Here is a 20414-nt window from a genome sequence, read left to right as displayed (position 1 = left end):
CTTAATGGCAAAGGAAAAATGTCTTTAGAATGATTTTCATTTCCAGGAACTTTAATTTATTATTTAATTTATATTTACATTTTTAGTTATTATATTATATATTTATTATTTATTTATTTATCATTTGAAACACACTTATTGTTTCTCTTGGGAAGCAGGGTGGCAAAGTGGATAGAATGCCAGGCCTGGAGTCAGAAAGTCTTAAATGAAGTTCAGATCTGGCCTCAGAGACTTATTAGCAGTATAACCTGGAGAAGTCACTCAACCCTGTTTGCCTCAATTTTCTCATCTGTAAATTGATCTGGAGAAGGAAACCACTCTAGTATCTTTGCCATGAAAACCCCAAATAGGGTCACAAAGAATCAGACACAACTAAAATGATTTAACAATAGCAATTGTTTCAGTTATAGGTAATAGTAGAAGTGACTTGTCCAATACATGAATAGCAAATCTGGAATTCAATGCCCAATTTTTAAAAATTTCAATATTGTACTTGAATATTTCCACCATATTGTATAACATGCCTTTCAACATAAATTAAACCATCGTTTGTAATGGTAGTGATCTGAAACCACTTTGACATAGTTCAAAGAGAAACAAAAAATTACATTTCTAGTACTGTAATTTTCTTTTTTAAAAAATTAATTAATTTTTAGTTTTCAACATTCACTTTCATAAGATTTTAAGTTCTAAATTTTCTCCCCCTTCCCAATGCAGTCTGATATAGGCTCTATATACACATTCATATTTAATATATTTTAACATTATTCATGGTGTAAAGAAGAATTAGAACCAATGGAAGAAACCACAAGAAAGATGAAACAAAAAGAGAGAGAGAGAGTAAACAGTATTCTTCTATCTGCATTTAGACTCCATCGTTTTTTTTCTGGATGTGCATAGCGTTTCACATCATGAGTCCTTTGGAGTTGTCTTAGGTCCTTGCATTGCTAAGAAGGGCTAAGTGTATCAAAGTTAGTCATTTTACAACATTGCTGTCACTGTGTTTAATGTTCTGCTGGTTCTGTTAACTTCACTCAGCATCAGTTCATGTAAATCTTTCCAGGATTTTCTGAAGTCTGTTCATTATTTCTCATGGAACAATAGTATTCCATTACATTCATATACCACAACTTATTTGACTATTCCCCAATTAATGGGCATCCCCTCAATTTCCAATTCTTTGCTACCACAAAAAGAGCTGCTATAAGTATTTTCATACATGTGGGTCCTTTTCCTGTTTTTATGATCTCTTTAGGATACAGACCTAGAAGTGTCTCCCATCTCTCTCTTCAATAGTATGGCTGGGTCAAAGGGTATGCACAGTTTTATAGCCCTTTGGGCATAGTTCCAAATTGCTCTCCAGAATGGTTGGATCAATTCACATAGCACTACAATTTTTCCAAACAAATCATTATTGTAGTCCTGGGAATACTAAATACAAAGGAATTCCATGAAGTATAAAACAACAACTTTCAGAACCTCTGACACCAACAAATGAAGCCTAGAGCTAATACAGTGGAAAGGATAGTTGCTTTGGAGGCAGAGGACCTAAATTCAAATCCAGCCTCTGACATTTAGACCCATGTGACCTTGAACAAGACATTTAACTTCCAAGGGTCTTAAGTGCTTCATTTATAAGACAGGGGTTGGATAAGATGATCTCTTGAGGTCACTTCCAACTATAAATCTGAGATCTTATGATATTTTGGGAATCTCAGATCTTCCTCTTACTAGCTTTATGACAAACAATGATACATAAAATACTGGGGACAAGCAATTATTCAGATATGATTGGTAAAGTGGATGTGGTTCTACTCATAGTAGACTGAGTCATACCCTCTGACCAGACCAGATGAAAGAGAATGGAACTATTTTCCTCAATTTTAATTAATTATAGGTCAATTGAGTGCTGTATTTAATGCCATACACACAGGTTATTGCTCTTTTTCATGTTTTTAATTGTGGTTTTAAAGGATGGATATTCTCCAAGGAAACATATGTAACATTTATCGCTCTTAAAGAATATACTCCAGTGACTTTCAGGAATATTACAGTGACTGCTGGGGTAAAGAAATCAGACTTTTCAAGGATCATCCAACCCTTCAATAAAGCAGAATTAGTTTCACCAAAGTGCAAAGGAAAATTTGTTGGAAAATTTTAAAAAATACCAGTAAGTGATAAACTTTTACCGGGAAACAACTGAAGCTATAGAAAACAAGCAGACACTGTCAAAGAGACCTGGCAGCTGCAAGGTTGTTATTAACCCATCCAGTATGTTAGTAATCCAGTAGAGTAGGACATAGACTTCTTAAAGTTGGAAGGACAGTAAAACTGATTCCCCTCCCCCTCAAAAATAATCCAAAACCAACTGCTACCCTTTGTCATGATAAAGAATGCTTGTAATGGACAAAATATGAAGACTGGATAACTGAAAGACGGGAAATAGAGATAATTTTTACTGATTAACTCCTCTTATTCAAGGCTGTACCAAAATCACTGTCAAAGTTCAGATGAGTTTGTAAGATCTGGGCATTCTTTCTAGGCTCAAAATGTTTCATAGATTCTGTGCTTCCAGTGAGCCTGGGTCTTGTTCCCCTTGAGGGTATAATTAACTGTGATAATTATATTGATCTACTGTGAAACGCAATTGTCCCAGGATTGCAGAAATTACAGAAAAGGAGATGGAATTCTGTAATGTATCCTTGTACCCTGTTAAAGGTTAAGTAATTTGTCTGAGATATAGAGATAAGTATGATTCAGTGGCCTGGAAACTTGCCTTATTTAAACCCCATTGTAACCCAGGGTGATCAGGGTTGGACTTGAAAAAAATGGATCATTCCTCCAAAGCATATTTTGGGAGAGGGATACTTTTGTGGGTGCCTACATTTCTAATTTATTTGTTTTTCAGTTCTTCTGACTCTTAATGAAGATCCTGGAGTGGTTTGCCATTTCTTAATGCAGCTCATCTTACACATTAGGAAACTGAGGCAAACAGAGTTAAGTGACTTGCCCCAGGTCACACAGCTAGTCAGCATCTGAGGTCAGATTTGAACTCAGGAAGATGAGTCTTTCTAACTCCAAGCCCCTCTCTCTTTCCACTACGTCACCTACCTGACAGTAATATACAGCTTTGTTGTTGTTCAGTCATTTAATCATGTCAGACTCTGCAGGACCCTGTACAGGATTTTCTTGGCAAATTACACTAGAGAGGTTTGCCATTTCCTTCTCCAATGGATTAAGGTGAACAGAAGTTAAGTGACTTGCCAAGTGTCACAGAACTACTGAGTGTCTGAGGCCGGATTTGAACTCTGGCCTTCCTGACTCTAAACCTAGAACTTTATTCACTGAGCAATTTAGCTGCCCTACATTCTAATAGTGGCAGACAAATTATACAGTGGAAGAAGGGCATTATGATTTAGGAATAAAGAGGAATGATGAGTGGAGCCATGAGGAAATTGGTCAACACATACTCTTTTTATTATCAATGGTAGTATTCATTTGATCCCTTTCCAAAGCTGGAAATCAAGATAATCAGTGCAAGTTGGGAGGCTGGATCGAAATAGGATGACTAGGATAAAATGTGAAGCATACTTAGACTTCATATAGTGATAGTGGGCCATGTGATGTACTCTCCAATATGGACAGTGAGGGTCCTAGGGGGAGAATTCCAGAGCTGAAGTTGATTGAAAATAGGAGCTTCGGAAGAGTGCTTAACATTGTGGTATGGGAAGAAATTGTCCTGCTATGGTTGTACAGAATAATAGTACTTTTTAGCATAGTATACCTAATAATAGAAACTTTAAAATTTCTTAATTTGTATGTGTTTTGTGCTGTATGTCAGTGGTTGTAGTGAGCAATAGCTGAATCCCTAATCATTTGTATATCACCTTCTAAAATTGGGTTTTACGCTGGGTCCCTTATCGAAGATAACCTGTACTGCACATCTGGGTGAATGATCTCATTAAGAATATAGCATGGTAGTGAAAATAAGGTTTAGTACCTCAATAAGATAGGAATATGTTTGTCAATTAGAACAACCAATAACAATTAGTTATTGTGAGAATAAGATTTATTATCTTAATAACAGTTTGTCAACCTAGCATAATTGAGTTCATTTTTCTTTTAAATTTACATTTTGTGATTGAGCTGTCTTGAGTAAGTTGGTTTTTGACAAGAAGATAAGCTCCTATGTCCTTATACAACATTATATGGTAGTAAACAATATGGTGTGTATGTGTGTGTGTATATATATATGTATAGTAAAATACTTATTATGTAGTATAATGTAGTAAACATGTGTACTTTAAAAAGTAACTTACAAATTTATTTAGACCCTTTAAGAAGACAGATCACCAATGAGAAAATATTATAAACAACTTAATTATAATTAATTATAAACAACTCAGTAATTTTAAAATAGACTACTAATCAAGTTATGGTAAATAGCTTCAGCTAGCAGGACAAAAAGCCCTCATGAGGTCCCTGTTATCAGCTTGTTCCTAAGGTAAGGCTGCCTCCTGACTTTCTGCACTTGAGAGGAGCAAGTCTATGTGGCTCAAGAGCAGTTTTGATCAGGTGACAGATTTAGAGACTTGACAAGACCAGTCAGAAGTGAACCTAGTCTAGTCAGGTAAGAAGGAAGTCTTATCAGATGCAGTCTCTGAAACAGCAGGGTGGTGGTGGTCTATTTCTAGAGGGTTTTGTTTTCATGGTTGGATTAATAAAGTTTGATTGCATGTATTGCAAAGTATAAATCTCCTTAGTGTTTCTGTAGCACTAGTTAGCATATGTAGAGGTAAAGAGGAGCATAGGTACCTCACACTACAGCTGTCTGTCTCATTCCTGGTCAGTTCCATTTCCTAAGGTCTTAAAGAGAAGCCCTCCAGTAGGTGGATCCTTATCTCTATGGTCAAAGCCAATGTCTGAGGGTATCACAACGAAAGCAAAAGGCTGTGATGGCTCTGGCAGTCCCAAAATCTAAAATTTTGTAATTTACAGCTGGTGCCCAGATATGGAGGCTTACCATTTTGTTGCTCTACCAGCTATTTCTTCATTATGCTCAATTTTCTCTTCTTTCATCCAGATGACTGGACTGTTCAGTCTGTTAATCTTATTAGGTCTGCACCAACCAAATGCTTCACTTGACTGACCATGTAATTCATTATTTTAACCCTGAATATCTCAACTGATGTTGCTTCTTTCCAGCCAGAAAGCTGTCCAAATTGGCCAACATAAGCTATCAGTGATCAGTTCTTTTGTTGTATTTCTAACATGGAAAATACAGATATATTATATATAGATATGTTATATTATCAAAAATTATAGATATATTATAAATATATAATAAATCATATATCCAATATAGATGTTCCAACACAGGTAAATTATTTATTTGAAAAAGAAAATTTATTACTATTTTTTGTTTTCATTTAGCTTTCATTCAAAATATATTCCCTCTTTCTCCCCTACCAAAAGAACCATTCCCTGTAACAAAGAATAAAAGATTTTAAAAAACAGTTCATCAAAACTAATTGACTTCTGACAGTTATTCATCATTCTGCACCCATAGTCCCCTATCTATGTGAAGATGAGGGGGAGATACATTTTCTTATCTCTTCTTTGGAGCCTTATTTATATGTTATTATCATAGTGTTCAGTTTTAGTTCTTTATGTTGTGGTGGTTGTTGTTAAATCATGTCCAACCCTTCATGACCCCACTTGAGGTTTTCTTGCCAGAGACACTGGAATGGTTTGTCATTTCTTTCTCTAGCTTATTTTACAGATAGGGAAACTGAGGCCAATAGGGTTAAGTGACTTGCCCAGGGTCACATAGCTAATAAGTGTCTGAGGCCAAATTTGAATTCAGGAAGATACAAGTCTTCCTGACTTCAGGCTAGGCGCTCTCTCCACTGCATCACCTAGTTCCCTTATATTGTGGTTGTCATGTATATTGTGTCATGCATTTCATTTCCTTCATTTTGCATCATTTCATATGTCTTGACTTACTGCTTTGTATTTGTATACAGTCATCATTTATCCTAGCATGGTAATATTCCATTGCTTTCACCTTTACCACAATTTTAGCCATTTTCCAATCAATGGGCATCTGCCTTCTTTCTGGTTCTTGGCTATTACAAAAAATGGTTCTGTGAATATTTTGATGTGTACAGTTTCTCCTTCTGTCACTGACCCACCTCTATTTGGACTCTTTCCCCTGCTCCACTTCTCTAATCTCCTATAGGCCTGCCTAGCTTTAATTTCATTTCCTTCACCAAACCTGCTCTGACCACTTCAGTCAGAAATGAGGCTGCCCTCTTTCTCTTATCCCTGTTACTTTGGCTTCCTATGGCAGATATCACCACTCATTTTCCACCCTCACTCTTTGTGAATGTGTTTTACCTCCCTTCTGGAGGGGAGGGTTCATACTTCATTTATCTTTGTGTCCTGCAGAATTCATCTCATAGGGCTTTGTAGGACTCAAAATGCTCCATAGATATTTACTGACTCAGTGAAAGTGCAGCAGGAATGTGCTTGACCCTGTGCTGACAAACATTTTCAGCAATAATTTGAAAGAAGACAAATATGCATTAAGTTTAGGGAGAGTCAGGATGTGGAGTGAGAAGAGTTATGACTTTTATGTTAATCTCTATGTGTAATGAATATATCCAATAATTTACAATTCCCAAGAATTGCCTTTCCAACCTGTGAGTCAGAGCTCACAATGCAGCTTAAAATAATCAATCAAACTTTGTCAATACTCACAATCACTGGCATTCTTGTGCTCACATACCTGAAGTAAAGAGAATCAAAGACTCTGGAACCTGCTGTTCCCTTCACAGAGTTCTGGTCCTGTGACCCACCAAGTAATGACCTCCAGAGACCTGAGCAATGCTGTTCCCACAGAACTTCAAGACACCTGTACCTTCGTATTGTGGGATTTGTGAGCTGCTCCTGGGAAACCACTCTGGCCTCAGAAAACACTGTTTGTCACCCACCTCCCCTGTACCCTTCCCATTGTGATTTAGGTATATAATCTCAGCCTTCCCTACAGCAAAATGGAATTCTGATCAGGAAAATTCCCGATTTGCAAATCTATTCCTCATGATGAAACTAATTAATTAAAGGGCTACCTGATTACTGGCACTTTGTCTCTGGTCTGCTGTTTCCTTCATTCTCGGGTTAGAGAGGGGCTCAGTAAAATCCTGTTAATAGCAGTGTTGCCAAAGCACAAAAAGGTAAATGACTTGACCCACATCAGATGACCACCATGGGACAGAGTTTCCTAATAGAAAAGCCTACTCTCTGCTATGATTTGCCTACCTCTCTATCTCCCCCAAAGAAGGAAAAGTAGGAAACAAGAATTTGTATATTAGATCCTATCACTGTCCAGCTAAACTTTAGCTAGGAGATAGTAATCTTATGTTTTAAGTGAATAGTCTTAGGATATTTCACAATTGAGAGCCTGAAAGTCTACAGTTTTCAGACTCTTCTCCCACCTCTTCGAATATTGTCTTAATTCAGTTCAGCAAACATTAATTAAGCTCCTACTCTGTACAAAGCACTGTGTGCTAGGCACTGTGTATACCAGCTCAACTCTAACAAAGATTACATACTTTTATGGAGTAAAAGACAAGTTCACAAATAACAATGAAAGATAAAAGTACAAATACAGAGGAAATTTAAGGAGGGGAGAGAGAATTCCCCTGGGTAGGGTCAGGAAATTATTTTTATAGGAAGTGGGATCTGAATTGGACCTTGAAGTAAAGGAGAAATTTAAACAGAAGTGTGTTTTAAGGAAGCACATCCCAGGGATGTGGGGGTTGAGGGTGGGGTGGCATGAGCAAAGTCAAGAAATGGGTGAGCAGGATGAGAATAGGGAGCAGAATGTATCCCATAATTTGATCAGAAAATAGAATGCATGAAAGCTATCAGTGACATGGCTGGTAAAGTAGGCTAGAAGGACTTTAAGTACTAGAGTCAGAAATTTATACCTCATTCCATGAGCAATGGGGAGTCACTGAAGGTTTTTGAGGAGCAGAGAGTGACAAGGCTGTAGTGATACTTTAGGAATTTTTTAAAGGAATTTTATAAAGGATTATAAAATGAGATTCTATAAATTCCTTTTGTAAAGGGATTTGAAAGTGATACATTAGGAATTTTACTACCAAATAGAGAATGGATTGCAAAACATAGTAAGACATAGACGAATGTTTCAGAAAAAAATGAACTTAATTGAATCCTTTTATTTTAAGACATAATTTCATGCTTGAGACATTTTTAAAAAATGTTTTAGTGGTCAGACTGAATGTTCTAGCTTGAGAATAACTGTATAGTAGTAGATAGAAGGTTTAAGATACTAGACTGATTAACACCAAAACCTAACTCTTTCTTTATAAAAATCTTTCTTTTTAGGCTTAGTACATTATGGATGGTTAGTAAATATTTGAACAATTGACTTCAATCCTAGAGTGTGGAGTCCTTTTCAAAATTTAATCTCTGATCGTTAATTTTTCTTGTCACCCATCTTTTTCATTACAAATGTAAAATTTCAGTTTTTTGAGGGTTATGATTAATCATGTTTAAACTCTGTGTTGGAGAACAGAGAAAAGGAAGATTCCCTTCGGCATTCTCCCTTCACAAGCTTATGGTTCGAAGTTTAATTGTATTGGAAAGATTGAGTATCTTTTGCAGCCCACAGCCAGTTGATTTGTCTTTTAAATTATCATAAACAAACTATGTAGGGAGGAAGTTGGCAAAATATTCAAACAATGGTTTAGACTCTGACCCTTCTACAAACATTAGGTGTTGAATGTTTGTTGAATTGAATTGACTGTTTGCATTCTTCTCCTTTTGGCAGATATGTGCATAGCGACAGCAATCTCCTTTCTCATGATCTTGATCTGTGCAATGGCAACCTATGGTGCATACAAGGTAAACAATTGTAGAGACTGGCTCTTGATGAGGAAATCCATTCACTGAGGCAGATCAGCAATGATTTTGCAATTTACAATCTTAGAGTTTCCAGGGTGGGTTGAGACATTAAGTGACCTTCCTCAGGTCCCACAGCAAAGTGTGTCAGAGGTGGGTCTAAGAATCCAAGTCTTCCTGGTTTCAAGATGAGCTAGTTTTCTTTTTCCTAGACCAGTGGCATCAAATTCAAATAGAAACAGATCCCTTCAGACCATATATTGACTTAGAAAACCATAAATCAACACCATCTATGTTGTGTTATATTTTTTATTTATTTTGGTAAACATTTTTACAAATACATTTTAATCTGATTCTGGCAGTTTTGTGGGCTGCTTTTGGCCAGTGCTCCAACCTTGACACCTCTGAGCTAATCCACACTACCCTCTCTTCAAAGTATTTTCCCAACTGCGTAGAATAACCCTTGAAAGTAATCTTTTTATGTTTTCTATAAGAATTGTTGAAGGTTTAACATCTATCTGGAATACTGGGGAGAGGTCCCAGGATAATTGATTTAGAAATGGAAGGGACCTTAAATGTCCTTGAGTCCAACCCCCTTTTTTTACAGATGAGGAAACTGAGGCCAGAGAGATTAGATGACGTGTCCAGGGTCACGCTGCTAATAAATGTCTGAGGAAGAATTTTATTTCAAGTGTTCCTGACTGCAAGCCCAGCACTCCATCCCCTGCTACTTAGCTGCCTCATTCAATTAGAATAATCCTCTTTTAGAGACCTGGAATATTTCCATGGCTCATTTGTGCTAGAAATCTATCCAGTGGTAAAAATCTGTCCAGTGCTAGTTTATCTATCAATAAACAGGACTTTCTTAAAAGATATGATAAAAAAATGTATAGTGTGTGTGTACATATATAGGTACATACATACATACATGCATACATATATAGTTACTGTGACAAGTCTGTTGTAATACTTTGTTCCTTTTCTATTGTACGTAGCAACATGCTGCCTGGATCATCCCATTCTTCTGCTACCAGATTTTTGATTTTGCCCTCAACTCACTGGTGGCCATCAGTGTACTTGTTTATCCAAATTCAATCCAGGAATATATTCGACAGCTGGTAAGTAGTCATCACAATCATGCTAAGCATGTTCTCATCAGAGCGACATGGCTGACTAAAGGGATATTTTCAAATAGTTTGATGGTTGGTGAGACTTATTAAGCTATTCCAACTGCTATCCAAGCTACAGGGGAACTAGCTTAAATTGATTTTATCTTTGCACTTAGCTGACCCTGAATTACCTAGAGGTTTTGAAGGCTAATTAGCTGAATATGAGCTTTTAGTTTCTTGGACTCCATCCTGGGAAAACATGAGCTCCCCAGAGCAGTCTAATAATTTAGTCTTGATGGTTACTACTCAGCAAATCATTCTGAAAGTTGATCACCACCTGTTTTACTCTGAAATTATGTCATTGCTTTGTCAGGTAGAAACTGAGGAGAGTTCTCCATTTACCTTGATGCATTTATCAGGAATGGAAGGAGCAAGTCATAGGATCAGAGCTAGAAGGGACCTCAGTGGTCACCTACACCAGTGCCTTTCATTTGACAGATGAGAAAATCAAGACTCAGAAAAGTAGAGTGACTTGCCTAAGGTCTCACAGGGATAATAAGACTCAGGTCTTGTGACTCCAAGGTCAAGGATGCCATGAGGGTGAAAGAGGGGGAGTTTAGATGAGAGGATATTTCAATAGAAAAGAGAGCAAGTGTCAGCAAAGATGGTAGAAGGAAACAGTAATAAGGGGATGTCAGAGCCTGGGGAGTATGAAACATTATTATTAGTCAAAGCAACAGTGCAGAATTTCACAAGTCTATGAATAAGGATCACATCATATAGATTGAGGGCTGGAAGGAACCTTGAAGATCTAAGAATGGTCTAAGCACCATTTTCATGCTGTAATGTAACACCCTAGTTGAACTTTTATGGAAGAGTCTCATTATTACCTATATTTTCTGTTTCTTTTGGACAGCTATTCCCTATTTTAGTGGTGTCAAATGCCATTTCCTACAGGAAGCTTTTCCTGATCCCTCCATGTTCATGTGCTGCCCTCCTCATCTAAAATCACCTTGTGTTTTACTTCACATCACGTGTGTGTGTGTGTGTGTGTGTGTGTGTGTGTGTGTGTGTGTGTGTTGCTTCCCCCAATGGAATATAAAGTCCTTGAGTTTAGCGACCATTTAATTTTTGTTTTTATTATCCCCAGCACCAGATAGAGTGCCAAGCACAGAGCAAGCACACACTAAATGCTTGTTGATTTCTTTAAATGTTACTTATAGTGTTAGCAAAATGTCATTCCAGCTGAATTAGATTACAAAACAGTGATCTCTCTGACCCTAGTTCAAATTCTAGAATGAATACATAGTATACCTTCTTTAATATTTTCAGATACTGATTTCTGACAACTGTTCAGCATTGCAACTAAAATGTCCAACTGCAATGTGTATGGCAGGATGACTTTTGAGTTGTTTTGAGTGCCAGATTGAGTGGAGACAGGCTTTCATCAATCCCTTACAGTTCATGGCATTGCTGTATAGTAAGAAACAATAAACAGTGGTTGTATATTGATCCTCCTTTTTTCCCCACAAGACTTTCTTTCAAAGAAGCTTTGTTGGGGCCTACACCTAGTTTAAAATACTTTCCTCCAAATGCCTGGAGCAAGGTCTTTTCTTCTTTTCTGTATGCGTGATGTAGAATCAGAAATTTTGAAGTACCAGGAGGGTTTCTCACACCCGACTTAGTTTGCCTACTGGAATAAAAATCTCTCTAGGATGTGTTACATCTTGGCTAGCTTTAACCGATTTAAGCAGAGGAATTCTGGCCTAATTGACAGAACAATAGACTAGAAACTGGAGAAGAAATTGGCTCTCTAGTTTAATTAGTGTGACATCCTTGTGGCTGAATTTTTACTAATAAACTGGAAATAATGACTCCTTTTTTTCTTCCCTTTCTAATCACACCAACATCCTAATGATAGTGCTTTGCATCCACAATCACACTGAGTCAGCAAGGCTCCATTGTAAGGTAGTCAGGGCATATATCTAAGGGCAAGTATTTTACAGAGGAGGAAACTGAGGTTTACAGACTTTAAGTGACTTTCCCAAAGTCATGTAGCTCATCAATAGCTATCAATAGACTCTAACACCAACCTCCCTAAGTCCAAATCCAATGTTCCCTATGAAGTACTGCCTCTAAATATTTTTAGAATTAGTGAATAAATGCTTTAATATATGTTGGCTAGGAATTGTAGAGTTTTAAAGCTGAAGAAAAATTTTGAGAGATCATTTAGTATAACACGTAGCTGAGTGAAAAGAGCAATGGATTTGAAGTCAAAGGATGTGAGTTCAAATCCCACTTCTGGTATCTGCTACCTTTGTGACCTTGGGAAAATAGCTTAACTTCTCTGGGCCTCAGTTTCCTCAGCTTTGGGCAAGATGGTCTTTAAGATCCTTTGAAGGCTCATTCAAAGATCCTGTGTTCCCATGGAATAATTTGCTGTCAAGGTACACAGCTGAGCAGTGGCCAAGTCAGAACTAGGCCCTAAATCTCTTGATTCCTTTGCAATAAAAGATCTTCTTTATTTTCATTGTTATTCTTCAGTACTCCAATGATCTATGATTCCAACAATATAAGTACTCTGTCCACCAATGAAAAACACATCTTTGTGCTTTCATAGAAAATTTCATGAGTTTCTGTAGTCCAAGAAATGCATCAGCTGGAATACATTCTTTAGACAACAGGTGTGTGTGAGTGTGTGTATGAATTTGGGGGCCAGAATTGGAAGGATATTCTCCTGGCTGACCTACCAGGATTTGTATTCTTTTTGCACAGTCTGCAAGAAGCCAGAGTTCCTTCCATGCCATAATGATACATCAGAGTAGGACTTCTGTGACAACTGTTACAATTATTATATTTTCTATTTCCTTTGTTATTTTCATTTTCAAATTTAATTGTATGGTTGTTTTTTTTTAGTGAACAAAAATCTATTTTTCTCTCTCTCTATCTCATCCATTAGAAAAAGAAAAAAGAAACTTATGTAAAAAATGTGCATAGTCAAGCAAAAAAACCCCATTATTGGCCATATCCAAGCAGTGAATATGTCTGTACCCTGAGTCCTTCACTCCTCTGTCAGGAGGCAGGATGAAATGTTTCTCTGTGGTCCTCCAGCGCCTGGTTATTGCATTGAGGAAAGTTCTTAAGTCTTTTGAAGTTGTTTGTCGCTAGAATGTTGTTGTTATTGTGTAAATCAGTCTTCTGATTCTATCCACTTCACTCCATGATAATTCATACAAATCTTCCCAGGTTTCTCTGGAACCATTCCTTTCATTATTTTTTACAGTATAATAGTATTCATGGCACAATATTATATTCATATACCATAATTTATTAAGTTGTTCTCCATGAAGCCTTTGTTTTCAGATTCTTTGCCACCAAACAGAAAAGCTGCTATAAATATTTTCATATTCTATTTCATTTGAACAAAGGTTCTTCCTATTAGTAGAGTCACAGAGCTTCTACAGAGCCTAGTAGTAGAGAGCCTTAGCTTTCCCATTTCTTGGTTGTTTATGTTATCTGTCCTTGTACTTTCCTGGATCAAGCTTTTACCTGAGAAGAGAGTGTGTTTGTTTTTTCAGTTCTGCTAGTGAACACTTTGTATGATAACCTTCACCTTAATGGAACAAGTTATTTCTTCTCTGCTGGTGAACACCTGCTGGTCTCGTCAATTAGCCTTGAGAGACAGTTTGATCTTCACAGTGTGGGAGGAGTCAAAGAAAGGATGGCAGTGACTGATGAGATATTAAAGGAAGCCATATGGCAGCTCTGTGACTCTTTAAAGAATATTCTGAGTTTTGTGTTCTATATTCTACATAGATCTGCTCCATATGTTCTAGGAACTTATAACTTAGAATCCTAGAAGTTAGAAGAGACTTTGTATCTATTCCAACAACCTGCAAATGTACTAATTCCCCCATAATATCTCTGCCAAGAGATCATCCAAACCCTGCTTTGAGCATCTCTAGTGATGAAGAATCCATTACTTCCTAGAACAACCCTTTTCATTTTGGGGCAACTCTAATGGTTAGAATTCCTTTCTTTTGTTGAGGCACATCTCTGTCTAAGAACTAGCAAAACAGAATAAATCTAATCTCTTTTCTACATGGTAACCCTTCAATTATTTCAAGACTCTAAGTTCTCTCTAAGTTTCTCTTCTCTAAGTTTAATATTCTCATTTCCTCCAACTGATCCTCATAAGACACAATTTCAACTCCTGTTATCATCATTGTTGATTTTTTCTAGGCATGCTTCAGATAGTGAAAGTACTTACTATCATGGCAAAATTGGAGTACAAGATATAGTATAGAGAATTTGTTGTCATTATGACGTTGCAAGGAGAAATGAATTATTAACACTCTGCTATCAGCCAAGTGTGCTTTTTTATTATTAAAATAATTTCATATATCATATATATGTACACATAAGCATATCTTCATACATGTAGGGGGGAGGGACAGACAGACAGAGACAAAGAGAAAGAGAGAGAGAGAATGAGAATTTAGGAAGTAGAAGAATGAAGGATGGGATAACAGACTGTTTCAGTCTGCACTTGACCTTTGAGGTAGGGCAGAGCCCTATTTTTTTTGTTGCTGGTTTTTGAGAAAGCAGAATAAGGCATTTTTTTTTGTTTTTGCAAATTTTGCATTTTGTTTTGCAACATGGTTAGTTATCATAGCAGGAGACCTGGGGAAGAGTAGAAATGGAAATAAAATATGGGGCGACATAACTGCTCATTTCTTACTGAAATAGAAGCTAGTATAAAAGACAGACTCATCATACCTGGAGAGGAAAGATGTGATGTAAAACTGAACATGATATTCCAGATGTCACATGACCCATTTAGTGTATATGGTCAGCATTTGAAACTCAAAATATTGTATAGATCTTTAGCATTAGTGTGTTATTAATCACAGGATTATATACTCTCTGGTGAAGGAAGGACTGTTCCTTGGGATGAGTGATGGAGCAAAGACATAACGGAAGACTATAGTTTTTCTTGTAATTCTGTCTAGGCTATGCTCACTTAGCCTATGTGATAGAGAGGTCTTTTCACTATCTTTATCCTTCTTGACTTCTCTGAAGCATCTGGCATGGCTGACCATTTTCTCTTCACATATACCATTCCCTCTTTTGGGTTTTTCTAGCACTTCTCCCTTTTGATTTTCCTCCTTTCTCTCTAAACATCCTTTTTAGCTTCCTTTGTTGGATCTTCATCCATGTAATGCTCACTAAAAGTTCTGGTGCTTTTCTGTCTTGAACTTTCTTCTCTATATTCTATATTCTTTCTCGTCCGGTGACCACATCATCCGAGGGATTAAACTGTCTCTATATGGATGATTTCAAGATCTCAAGATATATGTATCCCACCTTATCTCCATGCTGAGCTATAGTGGCACATCACAAGTTGTGTCTTGGACATCTTTAACTAGATGTCTTATAGGCATTTCAAACGCAATATATTCAAAGTAGAATCCATCGTTATTTCCCCAAACCTTTCCCTCCCTTCCAGACTTCCCCATTATTGCCACCATCCTAGTCACCCAGGCTCTTCTTCCCCAACTTTGGTCTCTTAGAATTCCTGGTTTCCTTTAAGACTCAGCTCAAACATTGCCTTCTATAGGAAGCCCTTCCCAGTCACCCCAGCGAGTAGTCCCTTCCTATCTAAGATTACTCACTGTTCATCTATCCTGTATGTATCTTGTATATAACTAGTTATATACATGTTGTCACCTCCATTAGAATGTGAGCCCCTTGAAGGTAGCACTGTTTTTGCCTTTTTTTGTACTTCTTCTGCTTTGTATATGGATGTTTAATAAATGCTGGTTGATAGAATTGATATGAGTAGCTGAGGCAACTAAGCTAGGATGGGGCAGGGAGATGGTTCCAAGAAGCTATGTATCTCGAAAATGAGAGTATGGCTTTAATTTACCTTAACAATAGAACTATTTTAAAAAAGCAGTTCCTGAATCTTGTCGGTGGAACTTAAAGAATAGGAATATTAACAGTATCTCCTGCTTGCTTTGAACTGCTAACTGGTTATACCTCTCCTAGAAGTATCTCCTCTTTATGAGTAAGTAGTGAGACTCTTGGGGTAGCTAGGTGACACAGTGGATAGAGTGCCAAGCCTCAAGTCAGAAAGATTCATCTTCCTGAGTGCAAATATGGTCGCAGATACTCATTAGCTATGTGACCCTGGACAAGTCACTTAACCCTGTTTGCCACAGTTCCTCATCTGAGGAGGAAATGGCAAACTACTCAGTATCTTTGCTAAGTAAACCCTAAATGGGATCACAAAGAATTGGGCACAACTGAAAGGACTGAACAGCAACAAAAGTGAGACTCTTATAATTCTTTCTTCTAAGTTTCTTTACAGGGTACAAGTTCCAAAAAAATGTGAGATCAGCAAAAGAGAAAAAATAAAGCTTTTGGAGTAAATCCCTTATGTGTCCAATAGACATGGCAGCCCGACTTTAGTCCTAACATGCACCAATTACTTTAGTTCTTTGATTTTCAACACTAGCAAGAATAGTAAGCCTGTTGTCTTTGAAGGATAGTCTAGACCCAGAGGTTTCCAGACTTATTTGACTTGCTGCCCCCTTTTCAAAAACAAAAATTACTCAGTACCCTACTGTGGAATTCTACTTTCTTTAACACTTTAACAGTTTTTTTGAACTTTGCATCATTTCAAAAAAATGTAATTTTTTTAAAAAATGAAGCATTTAAGATTTAATTTATTATAAGTTTGTGGGAGTTTTTCCTGCATTGACATTTTGATGATGCAATATTGCATCATATAAACACATAGTATTGTACTGTAAAGAAGTCATTACATGTATATATACCTGCCAACGCACACTGGACTTCCTGACAATGTGGGACATACTCGCCTGGCAACACTTGCTTTGTTAATGCCTGTCAGTGGACTTAGCCCTGATCAGCTATAACTTGCATTTTGTGCCTTTATTTGGAAAATAATGTAATCGGTACAATTTTAACTCTATTACACAACAGATGAAATGTGTACTAAGGGTTTTTCAAAATTTTCTTCTCTTCTTCCCTTATGCTTCTACCTCCCCCTTATCTTTATTCAATGCCCCCCTCCCTATTTCACTTGAGGCTACTACTGGTCTCTTCCCCCCTAATCATTCCAGAACCCTTCAGGGGGCAGTATCACCCACTTTGGGAACCTCTGGAAAGTTAGGCCTGACTGATGTCAGGAAAAGTTTTCTAACAATTAGAGCTGTTTAAAAGTGAAATGAACTGCCTTGAGAAGTGATGGGCTCTCCTTTCTTAGGGCAGGCTTCTTCAAGCAGAAGCTGGATGACCTCCTCACATGTTGTGTTGTAGTGGGCGTTCCTTTTGTGTTTTGGTTGGACTGTTTAGCCACTGAGGTCCTTTGCAAATTTCAGATTCTGTGGTTTTATGAGTCTGTCACAGGATGTGAGAGATAACTAAGCTCCAAGGGCTGAGGAGGAACTTGTTGCCAAAGTGAGAGAAAATGTACTTGAGAACAGATATGATATCAGAGAGGAGTTTGGAAGAAAGAATCTTTTTCATTCCTCAGGCTGGTTTTTCTTATGACTATGTAATGACTAGCCTGTTAAGTACTGACTTAGTTGTTTGTTCTCTGGGTTAACTGAAAAGGTTTTGCTACTTACTATCTATGAGACTTTAGCCATGTCCCTTAACCCCTCTGGACCTCAGTTGCTCTCTCTGTAAAATGCTCTAAATCTGTGATCCCTTAGTAAAATGCTGGTAAGGTGAAAAGAGTCATAGAATTAGAGCTGTAAGGGATCCTAGAGGTCATTTAACCCATGCTTCATTTTACAAATGGGTAAACTGAAGCCCAGGTTGCTTCACTCATTTGTTCAAGGCAGTAAGTGACAGCCAGGATTGGATCCCAGATCCTCTGACTCCAAAGCCAGAATTCTTTTCATTGCACCGCACTGCCTCTCATATAATATTCAATGTCTTAGAGAAGAGATGCCACATTTTAACTTTACAAAATCATAGTTTTAGAACCTGATGGGAACTTGGAGGTTAGTTAGGACAAATCATTCATTTTATAGGAGAGGAAACTGAAACTTAGAAAAGTTAAGTGACTCCTCCTAAGTAAAGCAGGTGGAAAACAGCAGACCTGGAATTTGAACACAAATTCCTATGATTCTATATCCAACATTCTTTTCATTGCAACATATGTAATATGCAGAAAGACTGACTTTTAGATAAATTCCAGTTAAATATTGGAAGGATAAGAGGAGTTTGGAGTCCATAAAACATTCAGGATTCATTCATATAATATTTTATGCATGTTTGCCATATGCCAATGACATTGGCCTATGATAATTACACAGAAGGTTCAGATCAGCACTGAGCATCTGTTTCATGATAAATTCCTGCTTCACAACTAAATATTAAGAGCAGCAGCTAGATGGCACAGTAGATAGAGCACCGATCCTGAAAGCCAGGGGACTTGAGTTCAAATTTGACCTCAGATCCTTATTAATTATATGACTCTGGGTAAGTCACTTAACCCTGATTGCCTAAAAAAACAAAACAAAGCCCATACATAACTGAATATTAAAAGACCCATCTTCACTACTAACCCTTCTCAGACTGGGACCCTCTTAGAGGGGCTTCCTTTGGTCCAAATTGACTTTCCTAAGGAAATAGGTTTCCAATACTCATGAAAAGGCAGCACATAGTATGAGATGATTCATTCACTGGTAGAAATTAGTATACTGAGAAGTCTCCATCCAAGAAATTAGATTACCTTTCTCCATTTCCTCTTTCAATTAATCAGCAAGGGTTAGTTAAGCAGCTATGATGATGTTCCAGGAGCTGTGGTTATAAAGACAAAAATAAAAGTTTCTGCCCTCAATGCATTTACCTCTTATTTGGTGGAAACAACACCCACATGTAAGTGTATAAAATATACACAAAGAAAACATAATGTAAATTGGAGAAAGGGAAGTCCTATTAACTTGAGGAACCATGACCTGAAGGACTTCATGCAGGAAGTGGCCACCAAGCTGACCTTTGAACTGAAATAGGGATTCTAAGAGTTAAAAATGAGGGAGCACGTTCTGTCTTCCACTTAACCCTGGGCACACAGCTTTCTCTCTTTTCTAATATGTTCAGATTCACATAAGGGACGCTGTTTCCAGAGTGCCAGGGGGACCTAGAGGTTGATGAGCAAATAACAAGAAGAAAAAGATAATCTATTTTCTGTGGTTAATGGCAAAGCAACTTTTAAGATGTACCTTTATTTCTATTACTATCTAGACAGAAATACAGTGTGTTGAATCAATCACTTCCCGAAATAAGGAAGCTAGTTTCTCTTCATTCCCTCCGTGTTATTTTTATTTAGTCCAGATGGGCCAGAAATTGAATCTTGGTCCTAAACAATAGCTATCAGCTTTAATTAATTGCCTTCTGATAGGAAAGCCTGAAACACTGCCCAGGGAATGGGATCCTGAATGATTAATGAGATTTACTAATGAGTTTTGGTTTTTTTTTTTTTTATCCCCAGCCTCCTCATTTTCCATACAAGGAAGATATCATGTCAATGAATCCTACCTGTCTGGTCCTCATTATTCTTCTCTTTATCAGCATTGTCTTGGCTTTTAAGGTAAGGATACATATCTCATGTAACTTTCCTCTGTGCTCTAGATAAGAGTTTTCTCATTAATAATCATTACCCTTTCCTTCCAGAGCAATTAGTGTCTATTTTCAAGAACTAGTGCAAACTAGGTAATAGTTTACTAAAAGCTATTACTCTCCCTCACTTGTGGAAAAACCAATAATTCCGAATAATAACAACAGTTAAATAAGTATAATTGCTTATTTAGGCAACTGGGTGGCACAGTGCATAGACTGCAGGACTTGGAGTCAAGAGGGTTTGAGTGCAAATCTAGCCTCGGACACTTCCTAGCTATGACCCTCAGCAAGTCACTTAACCTCTTTCTGCCTTAATTTCATCATTTGTAGAGTGGAGATAATAATAGTAGCTACATCTCGGGATTGTTGTGAGGCTGACTGAGGTGTTTGTAAAGCTCTTTGCAAATCTTAAAGCGCTAGATAAGTACTAGTTACTATTTCCTTTAAGTTTGTACAGCAGTTTACATATATTGTCTCATGATGCTCACAAGAGTCCTGAGAAGTAGGTGCCATTATCATCCCCGTTTTACAGCTGAGGAAACTGAGGGAAAGCAGGGACTTGGCCAGGGTCATAGAGCTAGTAAGTGTCTGAGGCTGAATTTGGACTTAGGTCTTTCTGACTTGGGGCCTGCCCAGCATTGGTTGGGATTGTAGGGCCTTGAACTGGGCATACAGAGAACCTGAATTCAAATCCTCTTTCAGATACTTGCTAGCTCT

At 37.4% G+C, this 20414-nt stretch overlaps 1 protein-coding gene across 1 annotated transcript in view; it reads left to right on the top strand.

Moving 5' to 3' along the window:
* LAPTM4B (lysosomal protein transmembrane 4 beta) overlaps positions 1-20414 on the top strand; it is a 127349-nt gene that overhangs the window by 39713 nt on the left and 67222 nt on the right. The window contains exons 3-5 of the mRNA XM_072603438.1: positions 8858-8931; positions 9924-10046; positions 19570-19668. Of these exons, the coding sequence (XP_072459539.1) occupies positions 8858-8931; positions 9924-10046; positions 19570-19668 (296 nt within the window). The remainder of the gene's footprint in view (positions 1-8857; positions 8932-9923; positions 10047-19569; positions 19669-20414) is intronic.

This window comes from Notamacropus eugenii, chromosome 4 (assembly GCF_028372415.1).
Source record: "Notamacropus eugenii isolate mMacEug1 chromosome 4, mMacEug1.pri_v2, whole genome shotgun sequence".
NCBI classification, from domain to species: Eukaryota; Metazoa; Chordata; class Mammalia; order Diprotodontia; family Macropodidae; genus Notamacropus; species Notamacropus eugenii.
Note: the sequence above shows the minus strand (reverse complement) of the source record. Positions and strands in the feature narration are given on the sequence as shown.